At 49.4% G+C, this 25,608-nt stretch overlaps 2 protein-coding genes across 2 annotated transcripts; both read left to right on the top strand.

Annotated features, from left to right (window-relative positions):
• The first annotated feature begins 17,156 nt into the window (after positions 1-17,156).
• LOC109736111 (uncharacterized) lies at positions 17,157-18,234 on the top strand. The gene is made up of 3 exons (XM_020295330.1): positions 17,157-17,357; positions 17,477-17,746; positions 17,968-18,234. Exons 1-3 carry the CDS (start codon positions 17,157-17,159, stop codon positions 18,232-18,234), a joined length of 738 nt encoding a protein of 245 aa, XP_020150919.1.
• A 3,733-nt stretch (positions 18,235-21,967) lies between these two features.
• LOC109736106 (serine decarboxylase 1) lies at positions 21,968-25,177 on the top strand. Its single transcript, XM_020295326.4, has 5 exons — positions 21,968-22,375; positions 23,511-23,742; positions 23,851-24,044; positions 24,159-24,292; positions 24,408-25,177. The coding sequence occupies exons 1-5, from the start codon at positions 22,054-22,056 to the stop codon at positions 24,990-24,992; spliced, it is 1,467 nt and encodes a 488-aa protein (XP_020150915.1). The 5' UTR covers positions 21,968-22,053; the 3' UTR covers positions 24,993-25,177.
• Positions 25,178-25,608: the final 431 nt, after the last annotated feature.

The raw sequence follows: 25,608 nt of genomic DNA, 5'->3' as shown, positions 1-25,608 counted from the left end.
AATGGCTCCACAACTAAGTCCTTCCATGAGGACATCTGCTGTGACACTTCCACGACACTGACGATGTCGTCATCTTCTGCCGCCCTGACCACCACGGCATCTCGGCTATCCGTGAGCTGCTCCGGGTCTTTGGGGTGGCCTCCGGGCTGCACACCAACTACAACAAGTGCTCGGCCACCCCCATCCAATGCAAGGACGAGGACATCGCGACCATCGCTTCGGAGATGCAATGCCCGGTGAAGCAATTCCCAATTCAATACTTGGGACTCCCTCTATCCATTGGCAAGTCGTCTACTACGAGTCTCATGCCGATCATCCACAAGCTGGAGCGTAAGCTCTCCACCTGGCGGGCCTCCCTCCTCTCTCCAGGCGACCGGCTCGCCCTTGTCCGCCATGTCTTATGTGCCATCCCCGCGCACTTCCGCACCGCCATCGCCTTCAACCCCTCCATCCTCAAGAAGGCCAACCGTATCATCCGTGGCTTCCTTTGGGCTGGGAGCAAAGATGCCAACGGTGGCCAATGCTTGGTCAACTGGTAGAGGGTGTGCCGCCCGCTTTCTTTCAGCGGCCTTGGCGTCCGTGACCTGCAGTGCACCGGCATCGCACTGAGAACTCGCTGGCTATGGCTCAAGTATACCGACTCGTCGCGGCCATGGAGCCACCTTCACATCCCCAAGACCCTGCCATCACGGCCATCTTCCGTGCTTCTACGATCTGGACACTCGTCATTGTGCCATCCTACCTCGGATTACCCTTCCCAGTAGTTACTGATAAGGACCATCTTCAAAAGTAGTCCCACCAGGGGTTCCGACCATTTCTGGTGATAAGCAAATCACCCCTTGTGTTGTCTTCAACAAGGTAGTCCACATCGTCCATCCTAGCCCGAGTGTGTCGTTCTCCCGAACTCCCTTGAACGATCGTTTGTGATTGCCTTAGGCTGGCATAAAGAGTTTCAATGATATTTATATCAAAAGTAATTCCTTTTGCCACTTAAGGGAATATTTCTACGAGTCACCTTCCCCAAGGTGCCCCGTTATGGAATCGTGGCAATTATCTCCTCGCTACTTTGAAACCATGCACCATCTTATTCAGCGTGGAATTGTGCTTATCAACTTGAATCTTCGTTCTCTGTTTCACTTCATCCCTCTCTCGATGTATGTGTTGAGTCTCAGCTCAAGAGATACTCAACGTCGCATTCCGTGAGTTGATCGTGAGTTGCTCGATCTTTAAGGAGATCGATTTCTATAGAGCTTCCCTTGTCGTCATCGTGTCAGATGAAGATCTCGAAAGCAAAGACGTCAACGTTAATTGAAGCAACGGATCAACATCTTCGCGAAGAGCAATTGGATCATGAAGATCGTGTTAGCTTTGTGTCACCTCTGTCTTCTTACCTCACGTCTTGAATCTCGGGACGAGATTCTTGTTTAGTGGGAGTGAGCTGTCACAGCCCCAGATCAGCCCTTGGTTGACTTTGCTTGTTCCTCATGCATCATGTTTTTAATTCAAAGGAAATTTGAATTGGGGATGACCAAGCCCTGGCACTAAATCAATTCAACCAGGTTCAGGTAAACAATATTTTCAATGAACCCAAATGCCCTTTAGAAAAGTTCATGATTTTTGTTAAAGGTGAAAACCTCTGCCAAAAATGATGCACCTATTTCTAGGCCATCCTGGATTTTTGAATTAAATCTTTTTGTATTTGACTTTTGGGCATTTAAATGCTATAAATAATTTAAATGTTCAAATAATGTTGGAACTATTTTTGGGCCACTGAAATAATTCAGCAAGTGTCCATGAATATTTTCAGGATTTTAAGAAATGCCTTGGTATTTTTCCTAAGCTCAAAACAGAGGCAAATAATTAGAAAACAAAAACAAATTAGAAAACAGAAGAGAGAGAGAACCTTACCTGGGCCTTACCTGCAGCCCAAGTGGCTAGGCCAGCCCACCACTGTGGCGGCCCAGCCCAGCTAGCCCCCCCTGTCGTCTTCCTCCCTGGACAGAAGGACGAGCGCGTGCTCGCCGCACGCTGGCCACGCGCCGGCCACCTCCTGCTTACCTGCTCTCCGCTGGAGGCACCCGAGGGCGCCACGGAGACGCCCAGAGACCCCTCTCTCCTCTCCCTCACTCTCTGCCCTCTCACTCGCCCCCAGCCTGCTCTCTGCCTCGCTCCCCCTCGGACCCAAGAACGCCGGTGCCCGCCGCCGCAAAGCACCGCGCCCACCACCGTCCCCTTGCCCCATGGTTGTGACCTCGAGCTCCGCCTCGATGCCGTGAAGCTCCAAGCCGAAGAACGCGCCCGCGGATGCCCTGCAGCATCGTCACCGTCGCCATCTTCCTCGTCTGCTCCGACGAACGCCGTCGTTCGATTCGCCGACCCCTGAGCGCCCCCGAGCACGCTGAGCTACTCATCGACCTCGCCGTGAGCTCCTCTACCGAACCCCTCTCTCCCCGCCGTCGTTTTCTTGCTCTAGCCCCGCTGACCGCCGTGCCCGAAGCTTGCCGCCGCACAGCCTTGTCGCCACCGCAGCCACACCTACGGGAACCCGCAACCGAGCACTGCAACATGCGCAACACGCCGTCAGGAGTCTAGAGCACTCACCCGTTGCTCCTACCGTGCGCCGCAACGCCGTTTTCACCGAGGTCCGAACTCCGGCCACCGCGGTTGTCGTCGTCGCCGTCGATTTCAGCCCCCTCTCGCCCAACCGCCTGCGCCACTGGATGCGGCTGAGCGCCAGCTGCGCGTAGCACCAATGCGCTGTCCAAATGGTCGCCGGTGGACGATTTCCGACGTGCTCCGCCGCGTCTGGACTCACCGGCGTCGAGTCGCCGGCGGGTTTGACCTCGTTTGACCCGGTTTGACCCCAGTTTGACTCCCCCTGAGTCACTGACGTGTGGGCCCATGCTCCTAACTAAACTAGATTAGTATTAGTTTAGCGCTAATTAATCTGGATTAGTTAGGTTAGTCACTGACAGGCAGGTCCCACGGGTCAGGTTTGACCCTGGCCAGCCCGTTGACTCGCTGACGCAGTGATGACGTCAGGCTGACGCAGTAAAGCATTATCTGGATTTAAGTTTATTCAGAAAATTCCAGAAAATGGTATAAACTTCTAAAAATCATATAAAATCAACCGTAGCTCGGAATGAAATAATTTATATATGAAAAATTATCAGAAAAATCCAAAGAATCTGTTTATGGCATCCTCATGCATGTTTGAACAACTTACAGCCACTGTATATGACAATTTGAATAAATGGCATTTGAAATGTCTTATATGGAGTTTGAATTTGAACCTAAGGTTCAAACCAACTCCATTTAATATGTTGCTAGCTGCATTAGCTCAAAACACATTCACATTGCCATGTCATGATCATGCATCATATTGTGCATTGCATTGATTGTGTTTCCTCTCTGTTGCCGGTATTGTCCCCTCTCGATAGCCGTGTTTCCGACGATGAGTTCGATGACACTAATGAAGACTCAATGCTATCTTCAGAAGTGCCAGGCAAGCATAACCCCCTTGTTCATTCCGATACAATCCCACTCTCTCGCTCCTGCTCTCTTTTACTATATTAGGACAACAACGATTCAACTGTTACTTGTTGCGGTAGTTGAACCCCTTATCCTCTGCATGACCTGTCATTGCCACAGTAAATAGATGAAACCCACTAGCATGAGTAGGAGTTGTTTGAGCCCTGATGTGCCTACTCATTCATGCTTGTTTGTCATGCCTGCTATTGCTTAGAGTTGTGTCAGGTCTGATTCATCGGGGATGAGTTGGAATGGTGATGAACATGTCCTACTATGTGTGAGCTAAGTGTGTGAACACGATTTGGTAAAGGTAGTGGTGAGAGGCCATGTAGGAGTACATGGTGGGTTGTCTCATTGCAGCCGTCCTCCGGAACTGAGTTCTGTGTTTGTGATCCATGATACAGTTACTACCACGCATTGGGCCCGAAACCAATGGACCCTCTCGGCTTCTTAATCACCCTTGTCCTCTGTCCAGGAGTTGCAAGTAGTTTCTGGTGTTTGTAGTATGCTGGAGGCCGTGGGCAGCGCTGACCGGAGGGGTGGGCTGTGATGCGGTAGGCACGTGGCCGGGCATGCCGGGCGCCCGTTTGGTGTCTCGGAACCCTGCACACATCGTTCGGGGCCGTATGTGGAAACCTCGGCCGGACTCCCTGCGGATGGAACCTGAATAGGCGATAAACCTGGACTAGAGACTTGAGTGTTTAGGTAGGCTGCGGCTGACACCCTCGCTGGGCTTCCGCTTGAAGGTTGCCGAGTACATGTCGTGTAAACGGCGGTAAGTGGTGAGAGCGTGTGTGTCGAAGTACACCCCTGCAGGGTTAACATCATCTATTCGAATAGCCGTGTCCGCGGAAATGGACTTCTGGGTTGCCTATAACAGTTCATAGACAAGTGAAAGTGGATACTCTAAAATGCGCAAGATAAGCGTGAGTGCTATGGATGGTGTTCTCGTAGGGAGACGGGAGCGGATCAATAGTGGAGTATTGATATGGTGAATATGTGGACTCGTGTGCGCCACCTCAAAGAGTTGCTTGCAGTCGTAGTTCAGGTTAGCCACTGAGTCAAAGCTGGCTTGCTGCAGTTAAACTCCACCACCCCTTTTGTTGATACCGATGCATATATAGCTAGTTCTGATGTAAGTCTTGCTGGGTACATTTGTACTCACGTTTGCGTATTTTATGTTTTGTAGAGAGACGCCAGTCTCGCTAGTAGTTCCGTGTGGACTTCGACGTCTAGCTTGATACCTCAGCTACGATCTTGTGCCCTCGGCAGGATCTAGTAAATAGTCAGGCTTCTCAGCCTTTTTCATTTGTAGATGTCTGTACTCAGACATGTTAAGCTTCCGCATGTGCTTTGACTTGTATGCTCTGAATGTTGGGTCATGAGACCCATGTTTGTAATATCTGGCTCTTCGGGGCCTAATGAATAAATACTCTGAGTTGTAGAGTCTTGTTGTGATGCCATGTTGTATTTGCATATATCGAGCATATTGTGTGTATGATTGAAATGCTTGGTATGTGTGGGATCCGATGATCTAGTTGTCTATCCTTAGCAGCCTCTCTTATGGGGAAATGTAGTCTAGTGCCTCCTTGAGCCATAGTAGTCCGCTACAGCCCGGTTCACCGGAGTCCTGCTAGCCCAGCACTACTGCTCTGGACACTTGACTGGCCGGCATGTGTTTCATATCGTTCCTGTGTCTGTCCCTTCGGGGAAATGTCACGCGGTGACATCCGGAGTCCTGCCTAGCCTGCTACAGCCCGGGTTCCCGGAGTCCTGTTAGCCCAGCGCTACAGCCCGGATTCGCACGCTGCTGACCGACACGTTCGATGTTGATTCATGTATGCCTGTCCCCATACGTTAGTGCCGCTTTGGGTTCACGACTAGCCATGTCGGCCCGGGTTCTCTGTCATATGGATGCTAGCGACATTGTCATATACGCGAGCCAAAAGGCGCAAACGGTCCCGGGCCATGGTAAGGCGACACCCGTGGGAGTACCGTGCGTGAGGCCGCAAAGTGATATGAGGTGTTACAGGCTAGATCGGTGTGACTTGGAATCGGGGTCCCGACAGCGTTGGTATCAGAGCCTGACTGCCTGTAGGATTACCAAGCCAAATTGGTCGAAGTTGAGTCTAGAAATGCTTTAGTTATGTAAGGGAATTGATTGTGGAAGGGAACGTAAGGCTCTTTTTACTCCTTTAGCTTAAGCCCTCTAATCTGAGTCACCCTCTCCTCATTCTACGGGGATTAAGAACTAGGCCTTCTCATCTATCTATCAGGATGACGTGTTACTAATCCGTAGACTCGTAGGATTGATGGATTTAAGCCTCAGTTCAGTTCCTACTACTTCCGTATGTTGACCATTGATCCCGGAAGTTTATATTGTGATGTTGAGTGGTTATGCCACCATTTTGTAGGATGTCTCAAATCCTTTGAGCAGTTATAGCCGTTATGCTGTCCGAGTCATCCCAGGCTTCTAAATAATCTGACGCATTTGCAAATCCATTCTTTCCGTTCTCGATGTTCCTTTGGGCCAGATTAACCACACTAATCGTTGAGTTGAGGTACTTTGTTGCCTTGACATATATGTTGGAGTTATTATTATGACCCTAGGTGTCTTAGAGGACCAATTAGTAATCTAGCAATGCTTGCATCCCAGTGTGATGATTCTGGCCACTATTCTTGAAAGCATCCCGTGATGCCATTTAGTTAGTAGGCATTCTAATTCTGGGTTCTTGAACCCAAGATTCACTCTACTTAACTCGTGTAGCTAGTGTTTGCTAGTTCCCTTAAGATATTAGTAACCTTTGCATTAGTCCTCGAGGTCCGTGGTATTTCATTCTTCCAATACCATGAACCATCATGGCAGAAGTTCTTTTAACCAAAAGATCACAACCAGGGCGCTCTTGAGGAGTACTCCATTCATATTGTGACTCTGCCAGTCCTACCTTTCTGCATGGGTTATCTAGAAGAAACTTGTTGGACTTGGTTCGACATACTAATCTATGCATCCACAACTCAGAAAAACATATGTTCCTTTGAGTTGTCCCTCTTTAGTTATTTTCTGGCCCTCATCTATCAATTGATAGTCAGGAGTAATTGTGCATTTGTGTTATCGATGCCTATTATTCTTGTGGTCTGTCAAGCCATTCTAATCTGGAATGACTAGGAGAAACAAACTCCAGTACCTCGTCCATCTCTGGGATTGGGTCAAAGTAGTTGTATTCCGCAGATCAAATGCCTAACCAGCTTTTGTTCTGTCCTACCTACAAGTATTACCCTCTTTATGTCAGGAATCTCATGAGGATTGCACCAACCCTCATGAATTCTTGTTGCAGTGATACTTCTGGCCATCGTTATTCATTCCTCGGTCTCCGTGTTATTGTAACCGGAATACTGACAAGTGAATCGTGGTGTGTGAAATCTATACTCCTAGCAACTCCGTTGCTTGGTAGTTAAAGGACAATAATTTCATCCTTAGCGTGTTGGTTATCGAATCACCATTCTGAGGTTGATCGTGCTACCTAGTCCTTATTTTTGGTGCACTCTTCAATCAATGAGTTAGGATTTTTATCAAACCCTTGCTCAGTTGATCATATCGTCTTGCCCTGAAAAGCAAGATTGTTCTCGATCTTAATAACAAGTCGGTGGATCGTGATTTTCCAAATATCTTCTTGGAAGTACCACCAGGTTGTCCCTGACCGATATGTTGAGTTTGTGAACAAGTTGGTTTTCCAATAAACCACCTCTTCTCCAAGAATCTGTGTTGGATACCCCTGAGCTAGTCGGTCAAGCTAAACAACAACTTGGAGAGTTGGAAGATAAAAGGTTGTCTAACTTAGTTCATTTCCAAAGGGATATCTTGTGTCTGTGTGTGTGTTGAAGAAAGATGATATCTTCATTGATTGATCCTCATGATCAATTGTTGGATCTATTGTCTTACCCAAATCTTTGATTTGCGTATGGGCTATCATCAAATCAAGTCAGAACCAACGATATGCATAATGTTGTCTTACTCGTGGTTGATCCCTCGAGCATACACCATTACATCCTTTGGTATGACCAGTGCTATCACCATGTTCACATAGTTATGGAATTACATTTATATGGAAACCTGGATGAATTGTTGTTAAGCCATTGACAACATTTTCATCTTGTCCATGATTCATGTTGAACATCTAAGTTAGTGTTGGAAACTTTTGAAAGCATTTTCTTTGTGCTAGTTCATGAAGCCTATGTTTGGATGAAAGGAGTGACTTCCTCTAATTCATGTGCATTTGATGCAAGTTGCCGCCGTGAATTTGAGAAAGCATGTTTCTACCTTCTCTGGAATCATCCCAAGTCAGTTATGCACGTGCGAAGTGTTCCGTGGTCTGTTAGACTGATCATCTTCATTCCATACGAATTCTCTAGCACACCAAGCCACTGATTGATTTGTTCAAGGAGAAGGAGTTCCTTCATAAGAGCTAATCCGGACTTATGAAAGAACTTCAATATCCTCGTTGATGGTTCCCAACCAGAACTCGGTAGTGTTTTATTATAAGACTACCATGTGATCATGCCTGTCTGGGACAGCGTGTTCACATGTGTTTGTAGCAGAACCAGCTCATGTTTTGGAGCTTGCTATCGTAGTTCATCCCCTGAGAATCTCGCAACGTCATCTCGTCGATTTGTGTTGCAAACTTTCATTTTCCTTCTAGACTTGATGAGTCTGGAATATCCTGACACCAACCAGATCTGAATCTCGGGCAGATATGATGGTTGGAACATTTTCCAAGAATTATAATATTGGTCTCTCGTTAATCGGTAAAGTGGTTGTCGTGGCCAACACACCCAGCCGGAAGACCTATTATGGTAGTATCTTGATTAAGGAAGTTGGCCACCTCCCCATAAGGATTTCGTAGGATTTACTTCCGTAGTTATTCCTTATGGATTCTTGTGCTCCCGAAGTCCGACCTTTTACTTGATGTTCTAGATACCAAACCATATCAATAAATGGGTTACGCTAGCACATCAAGGAGAACATTAGAAGTGGAGTGCTAAATGTCTCTCGGTCGATCATCCAGATTGCTTCTTTGGCACTGCTAAGGAAAAATCTGAGAAAGTGTTGTCCTCCTTTGCACCTGCATCCTCCATCACTAATCATCATGGTAGTATGATGTGTTGCCAGGATCCTCGACACGGATGTTGGTAAAACCTTGATGAATATGGAAATGCTCAAGTTCTTGAGAGCACGCACAAGCACTAGGTGTTATCATCGGCACTAACTGGAATTGCTCCCAGTTTCCTTCGGTTATGCAAAACCTTTCAAACAGTAGATTCACTCTCTACTGTCGAGCTTCTCCCCAGTTACTAGAATCATTCCTAGCATTTGCATTTTTTTTGTTCCTAGCTTGCACCGTCATTGTGCCATCCTACCTCGGATTACCCTTCCCAGTAGTTACTGATAAGGACCATCTTCAAAAGTGGTCCCACCAGGGGTTCCGACCATTTCTGGTGATAAGCAAATCACCCCTTGTGTTGTCTTCAACAAGGTAGTCCACATCGTCCATCCTAGCCCGAGTGTGTCGTTCTCCCGAACTCCCTCGAACGATCGTTTGTGATTGCCTTAGGCTGGCATAAAGAGTTTCAATGATATTTATATCAAAAGTAATTCCTTTTGCCACTTAAGGGAATATTTCTACGAGTCACCTTCCCCAAGGTGCCCCGTTATGGAATCGTGGCAATTATCTCCTCGCTACTTTGAAACCATGCACCATCTTATTCAGCGTGGAATTGTGCTTATCAACTTGAATCTTCGTTCTCTGTTTCACTTCATCCCTCTCTCGATGTATGTGTTGAGTCTCAGCTCAAGAGATACTCAACGTCGCATTCCGTGAGTTGATCGTGAGTTGCTCGATCTTTAAGGAGATCGATTTCTATAGAGCTTCCCTTGTCGTCATCGTGTCGGATGAGGATCTCGAAAGCAAAGACGTCAACGTTAATTGAAGCAACGGATCAACATCTTCGCGAAGAGCAATTGGATCATGAAGATCGTGTTAGCTTTGTGTCACCTCTGTCTTCTTACCTCACGTCTTGAATCTCGGGACGAGATTCTTGTTTAGTGGGAGTGAGCTGTCACAGCCCCAGATCAGCCCTTGGTTGACTTTGCTTGTTCCTCATGCATCATGTTTTTAATTCAAAGGAAATTTGAATTGGGGATGACCAAGCCCTGGCACTAAATCAATTCAACTAGGTTCAAGTAAACAATATTTTCAATGAACCCAAATGCCCTTTAGAAAAGTTCATGATTTTTGTTAAAGGTGAAAACCTCTGCCAAAAATGATGCACCTATTTCTAGGCCATCCTGGATTTTTGAATTAAATCTTATTGTATTTGACTTTTGGGCATTTAAATGCTATAAATAATTTAAATGTTCAAATAATGTTGGAACTATTTTTGGGCCACTGAAATAATTCAGCAAGTGTCCATGAATATTTTCAGGATTTTAAGAAATGCCTTGGTATTTTTCCTAAGCTCAAAACAGAGGCAAATAATTAGAAAACAAAAACAAATTAGAAAACAGAAGAGAGAGAGAACCTTACCTGGGCCTTACCTGCAGCCCAAGTGGCTAGGCCAGCCCACCACTGTGGCGGCCCAGCCCAGCTAGCCCCCCCTGTCGTCTTCCTCCCTGGACAGAAGGACGAGCGCGTGCTCGCCGCACGCTGGCCACGCGCCGGCCACCTCCTGCTTACCTGCTCTCCGCTGGAGGCACCCGAGGGCGCCACGGAGACGCCCAGAGACCCCTCTCTCCTCTCCCTCACTCTCTGCCCTCTCACTCGCCCCCAGCCTGCTCTCTGCCTCGCTCCCCCTCGGACCCAAGAACGCCGGTGCCCGCCGCCGCAAAGCACCGCGCCCACCACCGTCCCCTTGCCCCATGGTTGTGACCTCGAGCTCCGCCTCGATGCCGTGAAGCTCCTAGCCGAAGAACGCGCCCGCGGATGCCCTGCAGCATCGTCACCGTCGCCATCTTCCTCGTCTGCTCCGAAGAACGCCGTCGTTCGATTCGCCGACCCCTGAGCGCCCCCGAGCACGCTGAGCTACTCATCGACCTCGCCGTGAGCTCCTCTACCGAACCCCTCTCTCCCCACCGTCGTTTTCTTCCTCTAGCCCCGCTGACCGCCGTGCCCGAAGCTTGCCGCCGCACAGCCTTGTCGCCACCGCAGCCACACCTACGGGAACCCGCAACCGAGCACTACAACATGCGCAACACGCCGTCAGGAGTCTAGAGCACTCACCAGTTGCTCCTACCGTGCGCCGCAACGCCGTTTTCACCGAGGTCCGAACTCCGGCCACCGCGGTTGTCGTCGTCGCCGTCGATTTCAGCCCCCTCTCGCCCAACCGCCTGCGCCACTGGATGCGGCTGAGCGCCAGCTGCGCGTAGCACCAATGCGCTGTCCAAATGGTCGCCGGTGGACGATTTCCGACGTGCTCCGCCGCGTCTGGACTCGCCGGCGTCGAGTCGCCGGCGGGTTTGACCTCGTTTGACCCGGTTTGACCCCAGTTTGACTCCCCCTGAGTCACTGACGTGTGGGCCCATGCTCCTAACTAAACTAGATTAGTATTAGTTTAGCGCTAATTAATCTGGATTAGTTAGGTTAGTCACTGACAGGCAGGTCCCACGGGTCAGGTTTGACCCTGGCCAGCCCGTTGACTCGCTGACGCAGTGATGACGTCAGGCTGACGCAGTAAAGCATTATCTGGATTTAAGTTTATTCAGAAAATTCCAGAAAATGGTATAAACTTCTAAAAATCATATAAAATCAACCGTAGCTCGGAATGAAATAATTTATATATGAAAAATTATCAGAAAAATCCAAAGAATCTGTTTATGGCATCCTCATGCATGTTTGAACAACTTACAGCCACTGTATATGACAATTTGAATAAATGGCATTTGAAATGTCTTATATGGAGTTTGAATTTGAACCTAAGGTTCAAACCAACTCCATTTAATATGTTGCTAGCTGCATTAGCTCAAAACACATTCACATTGCCATGTCATGATCATGCATCATATTGTGCATTGCATTGATTGTGTTTCCTCTCTGTTGCCGGTATTGTCCCCTCTCGATAGCCGTGTTTCCGACGATGAGTTCGATGACACTAATGAAGACTCAATGCTATCTTCAGAAGTGCCAGGCAAGCATAACCCCCTTGTTCATTCCGATACAATCCCACTCTCTCGCTCCTGCTCTCTTTTACTACATTAGGACAACAACGATTCAACTGTTACTTGTTGCGGTAGTTGAACCCCTTATCCTCTGCATGACCTGTCATTGCCACAGTAAATAGATGAAACCCACTAGCATGAGTAGGAGTTGTTTGAGCCCTGATGTGCCTACTCATTCATGCTTGTTTGTCATGCCTGCTATTGCTTAGAGTTGTGTCAGGTCTGATTCATCGGGGATGAGTTGGAATGGTGATGAATATGTCCTACTGTGTGTGAGCTAAGTGTGTGAACACGATTTGGTAAAGGTAGCGGTGAGAGGCCATGTAGGAGTACATGGTGGGTTGTCTCATTGCAGCCGTCCTCAGGAACTGAGTTCTGTGTTTGTGATCCATGATACAGTTACTACCACGCATTGGGCCCGAAACCAATGGACCCTCTCGGCTTCTTAATCACCCTTGTCCTCTGTCCAGGAGTTGCAAGTAGTTTCTGGTGTTTGTAGTATGCTGGAGGCCGTGGGCAGCGCTGACCGGAGGGGTGGGCTGTGATGCGGTAGGCACGTGGCCGGGCATGCCGGGCGCCCGTGTGGTGTCTCGGAACCCCGCACACATCGTTCGGGGCCGTATGTGGAAACCTCGGCCGGACTCCCTGCGGATGGAACCTGAATAGGCGATAAACCTGGACTAGAGACTTGAGTGTTTAGGTAGGCTGCGGCCGACACCCTCGCTGGGCTTCCGCTTGAAGGTTGCCGAGTACATGTCGTGTAAACGGCGGCAAGTGGTGAGAGCGTGTGTGTCGAAGTACACCCCTGCAGGGTTAACATCATCTATTCGAATAGTCGTGTCCGCGGAAATGGACTTCTGGGTTGCCTATAACAGTTCATAGACAAGTGAAAGTGGATACTCTAAAATGCGCAAGATAAGCGTGAGTGCTATGGATGGCGTTCTCGTAGGGAGACGGGAGCGGATCCATAGGGGAGTATTGATATGGTGAATATGTGGACTCGTGTGCGCCACCTCAAAGAGTTGCTTGCAGTCGTAGTTCAGGTTAGCCACTGAGTCAAAGCTGGCTTGCTGCAGTTAAACTCCACCACCCCTTTTGTTGATACCGATGCATATATAGCTAGTTCTGATGTAAGTCTTGCTGGGTACATTTGTACTCACGTTTGCCTATTTTATGTTTTGCAGAGAGACGCCAGTCTCGCTAGTAGTTCCGTGTGGACTTCGACGTCTAGCTTGATACCTCAGCTACGATCTTGTGCCCACGGCAGGATCTAGTAAATAGTCAGGCTTCTCAGCCTTTTTCATTTGTAGATGTCTGTACTCAGACATGTTAAGCTTCCGCATGTGCTTTGACTTGTATGCTCTGAATGTTGGGTCATGAGACCCATGTTTGTAATATCTGGCTCTTCGGGGCCTAATGAATAAATACTCTGAGTCGTAGAGTCTTGTTGTGATGCCATGTTGTATTTGCATATATCGAGCATATTGTGTGTATGATTAAAATGCTTGGTATGTGTGGGATCCGATGATCTAGTTGTCTATCCTTAGCAGCCTCTCTTATGGGGAAATGTAGTCTAGTGCCTCCTTGAGCCATAGTAGTCCGCTACAGCCCGGTTCACCGGAGTCCTGCTAGCCCAGCACTACTGCTCTGGACACTTGACTGGCCGGCATGTGTTTCATATCGTTCCTGTGTCTGTCCCTTCGGGGAAATGTCACGCGGTGACATCCGGAGTCCTGCCTAGCCTGCTACAGCCCGGGTTCCCGGAGTCCTGTTAGCCCAGCGCTACAGCCCGGATTCGCACGCTGCTGACCGACACGTTCGATGTTGATTCATGTATGCCTGTCCCCATACGTTAGTGCCGCTTTGGGTTCACGACTAGCCATGTCGGCCCGGGTTCTCTGTCATATGGATGCTAGCGACATTGTCATATACGCAAGCCAAAAGGCGCAAACGGTCCCGGGCCATGGTAAGGCGACACCCGTGGGAGTACCGTGCGTGAGGCCGCAAAGTGATATGAGGTGTTACAGGCTAGATCGGTGTGACTTGGAATCGGGGTCCCGACATCGACCTCTGGTGCTGCGTGCGTCACGTCGCTCTTTCTGACTCCCCAGACTCTCTTCATTGGTGCTGGACCACTTCCGCTACCTACTCGGTGAGCTCATGCTATCAGGCGCTCTTCCTAGGTGCCTGCCAGGACCCACATTAGCAGCTCATCTGGAAACCGTGGGCCCCTCTCCGCGTAAAATTCTTCATCTAGCTAGCGTTGCAAGACCAGTGCTGGACGGCTGAACGCCTCGCTCGGCATGGCCTCCCGCACGAGGACTCCTGCGCCTTCTGCGACCAAGAGGAGGAGACCATGCAACACCTCCTGGCAGGCTGCCCTTTCTCTCGACAAATTTGGCACGAGATCCTCAGCTGGGTTCGCTCCATGGCCGACACCTCGAGCAGCGACACTGACTTCTATGCTTGGTGGGAGACGTCCTGCAACCGCTCACCATCCTCGGCGCGGAAGGGCTTGGCCTCATTGATCATTCTCACCGTCTGGTGGCTTTGGAAGCACCGGAACGCTTGCATATTTGATGGCGAGCAGCCGTCCACCTCCCGGCTTTCCGGCATCATCAGAGACGAGGCGCGCATGTGGGCCAAGGCTGGCGCCACCGGATTGCACAACATTATTCCCGAGAGTTAGCTTTGTAGGCTCGTGGGGCTGAGCACCCCCATGTCTGTTCTGCTCCTAGTTCACTTCCATGCCTTCTTGCGTATATGGCTTCGTGAGCTCTTATAACCCCATGCTGTAAAACTCTTCTCCTATCAATGCAAAGATACGCATCCTCTGCATATTCGCGATGCTATACACGTCGGGAAAAGAAGTAGCACCTACCCCATGTATATGGTTGTACAAATAACAAACCAAAATTCCAAAGTCAAACGCAGAACGAATCATTCAATCCGGGATCGTGTCCAGAATTCCAGATATTATCATGTGCCGTCACCGTCCTGGTAATTGTTTACACTTCCATTTCAGAGAGTCGTTAGATTTGGTAATATTACTATATATAACTACCACAAGCAAGTGATCTTATGTGGATCATGCAAAGCTCTTTTTGTCAGGTTTCTTCGAGCACGGCCTCGTATGATTGGTGGTCGTCATTGTGAGCAATAGTTTTTTACCCGATCGGGCTTGCGTGCATCCATGAAAAACACACGGGGCCGGGGTGACGCGGCATGAGAGTTTATAATTAGAGATGCGATTACTTGTGCATTGTAGACGTTAGCTGAATTAACTAAGTAGCCTAGATCAGGTCAGTGCATTCGTCGGTTGCTTGAGTTCCTATTCCACCCACCCGGCACGACTGGCTAGATATTTAGTTTTTTTTTTCCTTTTTGCAGCGTGTATAGTATATGTACAGAGAGAAGGATCCTCAATTAGTACCTGAAAAAGATGGAGAGAGAGGGAGAAAGATTCTGAATTGCCACATCGTAAGTGTTCACTGTAGCACGTCTTATTACCTGAGTCCGTGGATCTTGCGTGTAAGGTGTAAGAGCATCTACAACCAGGCATCCCAAACCTCAAATGTCCGGGCGGGCTGCCAGGTCACTTGCCGGTCATGAAATTTTGACCCAGTCAGACGCCTCAAACGGACATTAAGCGTCTGGGCTGACCGGCACCCCTAATTATGATGCGGATATGGGGGCGCCCGGGCAATGCCCGCCACGTCGGACTGACGTCGGGGTCCCATGCGGAAATCACCCGGAAAGCAGCGGTCCAAAGCTCGTCTCCTCCGTCGGACCGATGTTGCCTTGTGGCGCCGCTCCGGCGGGTTGCGTAGTGCCTAGCCCGGCTATTTAAGCTGACCGCCGGCACCGAAACCCTACCCCTCCACGTTTTCCTCCGCCCGTCTGTCGCCGCCGTCAATTTCCACTCCCCGTCCGCCACCACTAATAGCCATGCCCCCACACCGCCGGATAAGGGGCCACCCATTTCTAACTTCAGAGCGCCAGCTGCAGCTCCTTGAGCAGATCCGGGTAAGGCGTGAAGTCCGGATCGTTGTGGGGCTACCTCCGGATGCAGTGGATCCAGAGGAGGAGTTGGACGAGGTTGAGGAGGAGTAGGAGGATGTGGGGGACGCCAGGGACGCGGATCTGTAGGCGGAGCAGCAGGCCATCCTTGATTCCCTCCTCTTGGAGTCGGATGCGGAGGCAAGACGCCGTCCCCGGCAGGAGATGGAGGCGTAGCACACCGCGGAGGAGGAGGAGGAGGAGGAGGAGGAGATGTTCGCCTAGATGGATGAGGTCGAGCAGGAGGAGGAGGAGCCAGAGTCCTCCTACGCGGTCGTCCATCCAGCGCCCGGCACCGACGTCGTGGACATCTCCGTCGACGAAGATTAGCTAGGGTAGTACGTCGTGGACATCTCCAACGACGAAGATTAGCTTGGTGTAGCCATGGTCGAGTTAGCCATGTGAGGGACGCCGCGATTGATGTTAAGCCGGGGTGGCCGATGTCGAGGTAGTCGTCGTGGAGCCACGACGCAAGTAGGGGCTGTGTTAATCATGGGCGCAGTAGTGTCGAGATAGTGGTGCATCGGGAAGAAGACGGTGTTAACGAGTATAATGTGTGGCCCTCCCTCATAATTCGGACCGACGAGTGAATTAGTTAGGTTTATAAACTTGCAACCAAGAGGTTCAGGGTTCAAAACCCAGGAAACAGAATAAATAATAGCAGCCTGCCCCCGCTTCCGCTGCCCACGTCATAAACTTCAAAGGAGCATAAAAGTGAGGGGAAGTGTTGGAGTATAGTGTCCGACCCTCTCCCATAGCTTGTGCTTTTGGGTGAATTAGCTGGTGCGTGCAGTTTTACACCACCGTCTCAAAATAAGTTTATCAACTTTAGTATAACTTTAGTATAACTTTAGTACAATACATAGGTACTAACTAAGAGCATCTACAACCGGACCTCTCAAACCCGCCTCATATGCCCGGGCGAGCCGCCCGGTCACGATTTTTTTGACCCATACGGGCCCCTCAAACGCCCGGGCTGACCGGCAACCCCCGTATCCAGCCCAAATATGGGGCGAATATGGGGGCGCCCGAGCACGCCCGCCACGTCGAACCCGACATCCCGACCCCATCTGAAATTGCACCAAATCCACCCGTAGACCAGTCGGATCCATTTGTTATCTCCTCTCTTCTTCCTCCTCCGTGTCGTCCGACTCGCGCTCCGCCGCCGCGCCCGCTCTGCAGCCGTTCCCAGGCTCTTCGCCGCCAGCTCCGGAAGAGCGCTCCCGTCCTTGCCGCGGGGAACGTCGTCATCGGCCCGGACGCCACCGTGGTACGTCCGGCAACTCTCCGGCTCCGCCTTGCGCTTGATGTGTTCGACACATTGACCGACCGGAATTATTGTGATTTTGTTAGGTAAATGATGGATTCTGATGCTTCATCGGACGAGGAGTATGGACCGACGGAGCTTGACCAAATGATTCAAGATGAATTCTTTAATTCGTCGCATTCGGACGAAGAAGTGGACATGATCATGCAAGAGGAAATGGACCGGCAGGTGGAGCATATTCTCAACTTCAAGGGCTCAATCAAAGGGAGAAGAGTGATCAACCTGGACAGGGTGTCCGGAGCAAAGCTAATGCACAATGACTACTTTGCTCCCACACCGGCTTTCCCGGATGATCCATGGTTTCGTCGACGTTTCGCATGCGGAAACCAATGTTTTTGCGCATTGTGGAGGGAGTGGAGGCACGCGACGACTACTTCAAGCTGAGAAGGGATTGCTGCGGTGAACTCTCTTTCTCGCCCAAGCAGAAGTGCACAGCTGCTCTGAGGATGCTTGCACTTGGTACTGCCGCAGACACCGTCGGTGCGATGGTCAGGATGGGGGAGAGCACGTGCCTGAAGACTACTGTCAAATTTACCCGCGCTGTGGTTGAGGTGTTTGGACCGGAGTATCTCAGAGAACCAAATGCGCAGGACACGGAGAAGTTGTTGGCTATTGGAGAGGCAAGGGGGTTTCCAGGAATGCTCGGATCAATTGATTGCATGCATTGGCAATGGCAAAACTGCACCAAAGGTCTGCGGGAAATGTATCAAGGTCACACCAGAGAGGCCACCATCATACTAGAAGCGGTGGCATCACATGACTTATGAATTTGGCATGCTTTCTTTGGAATGCTCGGTTCTCACAACGACATCAACGTGCTTCAACGATCTCCGATGTTCAGGAGGCTTTGCAATGGGGAATCACCCCGTGCAACTACACCGTCGGCGACCAGGACTACAACATGGGGTACTATCTTGCCGATGGTATCTATCCTCAGTGGGCGGCATTTGTGAAGACCATATCCGAACCGCGTGGCAATAAACAGAGCCACTTTGCAACAATGCAGGAAGCGGCTAGGAAAGACGTGGAGAGGGCATTTGGTGTGCTTCAAACTCGTTGGGGAATTGTGCAGAACGCTGCAATGATGTGGGAATCAGAAACTTTGTGACAGCTGATGACATGTTGTGTTATTCTGCACAACATGATTGTCGAGGATGAGGATGATGGTGTAGCCCAAACCCATGATTTCAAAGCACCCGGAGAACAAGTTGAAATCCCGAAAGATCAAGATGCGGCTCGGCTTATGAACTTTCCGCAGATGCATCAGAATCTTCGAGATCAGCAGGTGCACACGCAGCTACTCAATGATGTTGTGGAGCACATGTGGATCCACAATGGCAACCAGGGAGGCAATGCTTGAGTTTGGCACTTCAAATAAATTTTATGTAAACACTATGTATGCTTGATACCAACAATAGCTATTTACGTGCGACATTGTGTTGCATGATCGACCTACATGTATTTACATGGATTTAAAAGTCTGGATTTGAGATATGTGGATGCCCGAAACGAAATATAAGGGCGCGGGCATTTAAGGGGTCGAATTTGCAAGTCCGGCTGTAGATGCTCTAACGGTACCGATCGCAATCTGCATGCAGTGCAGATACGACAACAAAGTGTGGCCTCCCCTGGGTACAGCCGGGTCGATCGACATGGTGCATGCGTACTCTAGCCATCTGTGCGTCGCGCACGTCCCTTTTAGCGTGTGCCTACCTCTGATAGTGAAGCAAAGCGAGCCAGTGGACGGGCAGAATCCATGACGCATTCACGTAGGTGGCGGGCGGCGTCCCGTCCCCGCGCGCCTACCTGCTCGCTGCTAGATCGTCCATCTCTTCTTCCTCCAGGCCAATGGCATCGGCCCATCCATCTCGACGTAATTACCAATTAAGTCAACTGAGTAACAGACCGACCTAGCGAGGTAGTGTCGAGGTTTATAAACTTGCAACCAAGAGGTTCAGAGTTTAAAACTTAACTAGTTCAAAACTTCCACAACGTCGCGCGGGGCTTTGTCTAGTATCTACAGGGAGAAGGATCCTCAATAAGTAGCTGAAAGAGATGGAGAGAGAGGGAGAAAGATTCTGAATTGCGAGGTCGTCATTGTTCACTGTAGCACGTCTAATTACCTGAGTCCGTGGATCTTGCGTGTAAGGTGTAACTACAGTACAGTAGAAAATATCAAGATATTGGACCTAGGTCACCTAGCTAGCTATAGAACACAGTCGTCACCAGTGGCGGAGGACGAAAATAATTTAAGGTGGGGTAGACTCTAAAGCATACAAAAGTTCGATGCAATCTAGTAGACTAAAGATTGGGGAAATTTTGTGACGATTTGGTTGAGTTGGACAAATTCAGAACATGAACATGCAGAAAATTTAGAAAATTTTCTTTTTTCTTTTTACCTTTTAAAACATCTGCCTCTTCTTGTCCATGACCAGCAACGTCCCCGGCGGCGTGCCACCTGTGATCAGCCACGCTGCCGCCGCTGCACAACTGCGCCCTACCTTCGCCCACGTCTGGACCCGTCCTTGTGTTCCGTCTTTCGTGAGGCTTGTGAGTTGCCGCCACCGCGCTCTGGCAATGGCTAACTACTGTATTATTCATGATTCGTCGAACGCATGGTTTGCTGGTGCGTCCATGCATGGTTGACGGCTGACTACGCTCGATCCGACCTACGTGTTCATTGAGTCGGCAGCTTAGAGAAAGCGAACGATCGAGACCAGGCTCCAGGACCAAATTAAGCGGCCTGACCGGCACATGCAACCCGGCCTTACTTTATTCTTTCTCCTACAGACCACGTACGAACTCCAGAGTCCCAGGCTTTGTATGTGTACACGTATACAATTTTTACCGCGGAATCAAGGTAGGGCGAGCGCCCAACCTCGCCCTACCGGGAGCTCCGCCTGTGGTCGTCACAGTTAAACGTGGATCAAAGTGCGTTTGCTGGCTGACCGTGACTGGCCTGCACGTAAAGCATAGCTACCGGTGCATGCATTCATGCATATATACACCTGAATGCATGCACATACACGTATGCATCGGTCTCTCTTGGGGCTGTGCTTGCAGAAGGTGATTATATCGGGTGCCTGATAAAATTTCGGGCGCATGTCTAATAGCAAACGAGTGAGCGGTAACTGTTGCACAGTCCCCCCTATGTATGATGCACAGTACCAAGGAAGCAAGCGGGGCGGGTTGGCGGCCATATGTATACCATACTAATACAAATATAGCTTTAGTCTTAGATTTAGACACAATTCTCATAAGAGGAAGCGGGTTGCGTTCTTAGAGCATCTAGATCCAGTAAATGCCATCCCGAAAAAATTGTTTACGGCATCCCGGAAACGATTTTTGCAGGACGCCGGACCGCGTATTCAAATTCGCAGTTCATGCCACTCAAAACGTCACCAGAGTTCACCATACTACATACCAACATAGTTCATACTACATACCGGAGTTCATACTTAATAAAAACGGAAATTGACACAGTTCATACTTAAACGGGGAGCATACTAGCATACTAGATCTTCTCATCGTCGGCGGCGGCTGACGGGTTGCCGTGGAGGTGGTACTCCATGAGGGTGCTGGAGAGGACTTGCGCGAGCTAGTACTCCTCGAACAGCGCCGGAACCAGCGCCGCTGCAGCTTCATCTCCGGCGGTGGCGGCCTCCTTGGCCTTGAACCATGTCTTCTCCACCGCCCGGCGACGCTTGAGTGTGGGGGAGAAGATGCGGTCGAGGCGGTTGAAGTTTCTCCACGCCCCTGCTCCGGATGCACACCCGCTCCCTCCACCATTCCTCCACCGGCAGGCGGAGGGAGGAGCTCCCGACCTCCGCGTCGTGGCAGCACTTGCGAGACGGCTCACCGCCGAGCCCCGCACGGCCACCCCTCCCGCCGCCCACGCACGACATCTCCTCTCGCATCAGGTGGCTCAAATCGCCGGAGCCCGCTGGATTTGTCGCCGGAGTAAAAGAAATGCGACGGAGGAGGATGGGAGAAAAAGAGGATGGGAACCCTAAAATGTCCCGGAGCCAGCATATATAGTGAAACCGGGGTGTTTACGGGACTCCCGTAAAGATTTTACAGGCCGGGCAGTTTTTACGGTCCCGTAAATCCATGAAAAAAGCGTCCCGGCCAAGGTTTTACGGGATCCGCTAGAGTTGCTCTTACACCTCTAATGCTAATGGTACCGATCGCAATCTGTACGCAGTGCAGATAGGACAAGCAATGTGTCGCCTCCCCTGGGTACAGCCGGGTCGATCGATCGACATGGTGCATGCGTGCTCTAGCCTAGCTAGTTGCGCGTCCCTTTTAGCGTGTGCCTACCTCTGATAGCGAAGCAAAGGTGCTAGCTAGAGGCCGGACAGAATCCATGACGCATCCACGTAGGGGGGCGGGCGGCGTCCCGTCCCCGCGCGCCTACCTAGCTGCTAGATCGTCGTCCATCTCTTCTTCTTCCTCCCGGCCAATGGCACCGGTCGATCCATCGGCCAATCTCGACCTAATTACCAGTTAAGTCAACTGAGTAATGGACCGACCTACCTAGCCATCTGCCACGCGAGATGAGATGCGTGGCGACAGCGACGCGCCACCGTCTCGCCGACGACGACAGGGACGCCAGGGGCTCACACGCTGACACGCATGTGCATGTCACCAACAGGCAGCAGTAGGCAGTAACAACGTCGACGAGGCGACGACGCGGCGCCGGGCGCCGGCTCTACCCGCCCCGAGGGGGCGCCCCTGCTCTGCGACGTACCCGACGTGCACGTTACAGTTTCCCCTCCGCCCAGCTCTCTCCTTCCCTATATATTCCACCGCCATCCCCCATCCTTCTTCCACCTCTCTCTCTCTCTCTCTCTCTCTCTCTCTCTCTCTCTCTCTCTTCACTACAGTTTTCAGCTGTGATCGAGTGGCGCGGTTGGTAGCTAGCAAGATGGTAGAGAAGAGCATTGACGTCGTCGTAGGAGGAGAGATGCTGGTAGGCTCACCGCCGGCGGCCGACAACCACTGCCACCAAAAGGTCCAGAACCACCCCGGAGGCGTCGGCGGTGTTGTCCCGCCGGTTACTGATGGTCTGCCGCAGGTGGTGGTGGTAGGAGACACTGGCAAGCACGCGGCACGTGTGGCCGTGGAAGGCTTCGCGGTGCTGGAGCCGCCCGCGGACGCGGAGGCGGCGGCCGAGCGGCGGGACGACGTGGCCGCGCTCCTCGCCGGCTTCGCCCGCCACCTCCAAGAGAGGACTACCCACCACCTGGGTACAGCCACCTCCATCATCGATCTGCATCGGCGAGCGTAGTGCATGAGCTCCGGCTTGCATGCATGCCTCGCGCTGGCGTGCGGCATGCATGCTCCTAGTCCTCGTGTGTGTGCAACGTGGCGCTGCATGAGAAAATTTTGAGCAGTTACAATTTTCATTTTGAAAACATTCCCGTTTGAAACCAGGATAAATAGGTGAAATTACCGCAGTAAGATAAACAAATACTATGTCCCAAACTTCAGGAAAGCTTTAGCCCTGCCCAAATAGAACAGTTTTTCTATAAACTTTCCAAATCAAAAGAGTTTAAATGCATTCACGTGATTATCGATCTTCTAACAACTGTCTCTCTCTTTCTCAAAAAAAAAAAACTTCTAACAACTTGCACACTACTTCTTTTGTTCATTGTTTTTGATATAGCTTACCACTCATGCCAAGTGGTAACTTGCACACTACTTCTCGGATTATATATTTCCTCTGGTTAGTGGGCTGGCTAACAGTGGTAGAATTCTGTAGTTTTGTTGGGGTACCAGTTCCACAAAGGAGTCTTAGACCCCGGGCCAAACTAAGTTAGTCACACAATTAAAAACCAATAGCAAAAGGTAGTAAAGTGACTAAGTGAGTTTTTTTTCTTGCGAATCGAGTGACTAAGTGAGTTAATAAGTTTTCCAAAACAAAGGATTAAATGTTTTCGCGTGATTAGCGATCTTCTAACAACTGTTTCTCAAAAAAATAAAAAATGATCTTCTGACAACTTGCACACTACTTATCGGATTATATTTCATCTCTTGGTTAGTTGCCTGGCTAACAGTGGTAGAATTCTGTAGTTTTGGTGGGGTACCCGTTCCACAAACTTACGAACAGAAGTTATGCATATATTTTTTGTGTGTAAAAAAGCCGTACATATTTATTATTGTGACTCAACAAAGTCATACATTAATATACACCCTGAAAAATAGGTACACTTCATAATATACACACATTTTACATGTACCTAAAAGGAACGCATCTTAAATGTTTGACCATTGCCAGCACCACAAAAAAAATACATACACACGTTTGTAAAAAAAAATCATCATGCAGTTTATACTATCATGCACAAGTTAATTTCTCATGCAAATGTTTGTCCTTCGAAGGGTACCCTTACAACCTGGACTTCGACTTCAGTGTGATGGCCCAATTCCAGAACTTCTCCATCAACAACCTCGGCGACCCTTTCATCGAGAGCAACTACGGCGTCCACTCCAGGCAGTTTGAGGTTGCCGTACTCGATTGGTTCGCCCGCCTCTGGGACCTCCAACAAGACGAATATTGGGGATACATCACCAACTGCGGCACCGAAGGGAACCTCCATGGCCTATTAGTCGGGTTAGTATCTATCTATATATCTTGCATAATTTGTTCACATGATTGAGAGCATGTCTATTTTGTATATCGAAAACTATTTGATCGACTACTTGTGATTTTCATGTGCAGGAGGGAGCTTTTTCCTGATGGGATCATATACGCGTCCTGTGAGTCGCACTACTCCGTCTTCAAGGCAGCTAGGATGTATAGAGTCGAGTGTGTGGAGATCGACACTCTAGTTTCTGGAGAGATGAACTGCGCGGATTTTAAGTCCAAATTGTCGCAGAACCCCGGGAGGCCTGCGATTGTTAATGTGAATATAGGTTAGCATCTTGCTTTCACATTTTCATCAGAATGGTCCAAAAAATGATTTGCTTAAGTGTCTCTCTTTATGGTTGATTTTGACACTTTTGTTATTTTGCTTCTGTTTCTTGCAGGAACGACTGTCAAGGGGGCCATCGATGATCTTGACAGGATCATAAGAACGCTAGAGAAATGTGGGTTCCGAGATAGATTCTACATCCACTGTGATGGTGCTCTAGCTGGCCTTATGATGCCATTTATCAAACAAGTGGGTCATGTTAATTTTTAAGCAGTAAATGGTATTTAATTAGCGCATGTCGTACCAAGTTTTATAAATCTAGAGAACAACATAACTAACCTACCTTTTCTCTATTTTCCTCTAGGCGCCAAAGGTAACGTTCAAGAAGCCTATCGGAAGCGTGAGCGTATCAGGCCACAAATTCATGGGATGTCCAGTACCATGTGGCGTGGTAATAACCAGGCTCGAGCATGTAAAAGTGCTCTCCACTGACATTGAATACCTATCATCTAGAGACGCGACGATCATGGGGAGCCGCAACGGGCACGCGCCAATGTTCCTTTGGTACACGCTGAACAAAAAGGGCTATAGGGGCATCCGCAAAGAGGTCCAGAAGTGCTTGAGAAACGCTCATCACCTCGCAAACCGTCTAAGGGAGGCGGGAGTGAGTGCGTACCTGAACGAGTTGAGCAGCACAGTGGTGTTCGAGAGGCCACATGACGAGGCATTCGTACACAAGTGGCAGCTCGCATGTGAGGGAAGCATCGCACATGTGGTGGTGATGCCAAATGTGAGTGTGGAGAAGCTCAACAACTTTGTCGAAGAGCTCATCGGCGAGAGACCGCGCTGGCATGAAGGTGGAGGGTTTAGGGTGCCATGTGTTGCAAAGGACATTGGGCAAGAAAATTGCCTATGCGGCGTGCATGACAAGAAATTAAGAGTTGTGTAAGATCATTAGGGGAGTGGAGAACAACAACTTAAAAATTAGAGTTCTTAAGGGCACACATGATTGATCTAGCTTTCATAATTGGACCACTATTCCCGTCGTTATCAGTTTCTTTTGTTGTACTATCTTGGATTATGACATGTGTTTAGTTCTATAGTGGTTAATAAATTGATTGAGTTGGTGTTTTCTATTGCGCCTGGTTCAATTTTTTATTTGTCTCACCAACTCTGATCCTAACTCAGTTACACAAAGTTGCATTGACTAAATATGCCCCTTTTTTACAACTTGGCCTGATGCTTGGTTTTGCTGCACGGTAGTTTGCTGTAAAACTTTGGCTACTTGACAAAGACTATCCTTGATGTTCGCTGGCCAAATCTATTTATTTTTTCACAGGGATGTCCAAAGCTAGTTAGGTGCTATATATTTGTTGTGGTGACAATCTTAGTGATCCTTTTATCTCTTTGGCATTTGATGACTCTTGGTAGTAGGCATTGTTTTTCTACACTCTTTCCTTTATAATACGACGTACGTAGCTTTCTTATGGTTCCAAAGAGAGTGTTCACTTTATTATCTTAATTCACCGTTTATCTTTTTTTATAATACGACGTACGTAGCTTTC

This window comes from Aegilops tauschii, chromosome 3, assembly GCF_002575655.3.
Source record: "Aegilops tauschii subsp. strangulata cultivar AL8/78 chromosome 3, Aet v6.0, whole genome shotgun sequence".
Taxonomy (NCBI): domain Eukaryota; kingdom Viridiplantae; phylum Streptophyta; class Magnoliopsida; order Poales; family Poaceae; genus Aegilops; species Aegilops tauschii.
This window is presented reverse-complemented; position numbering and strand designations above follow the sequence as displayed.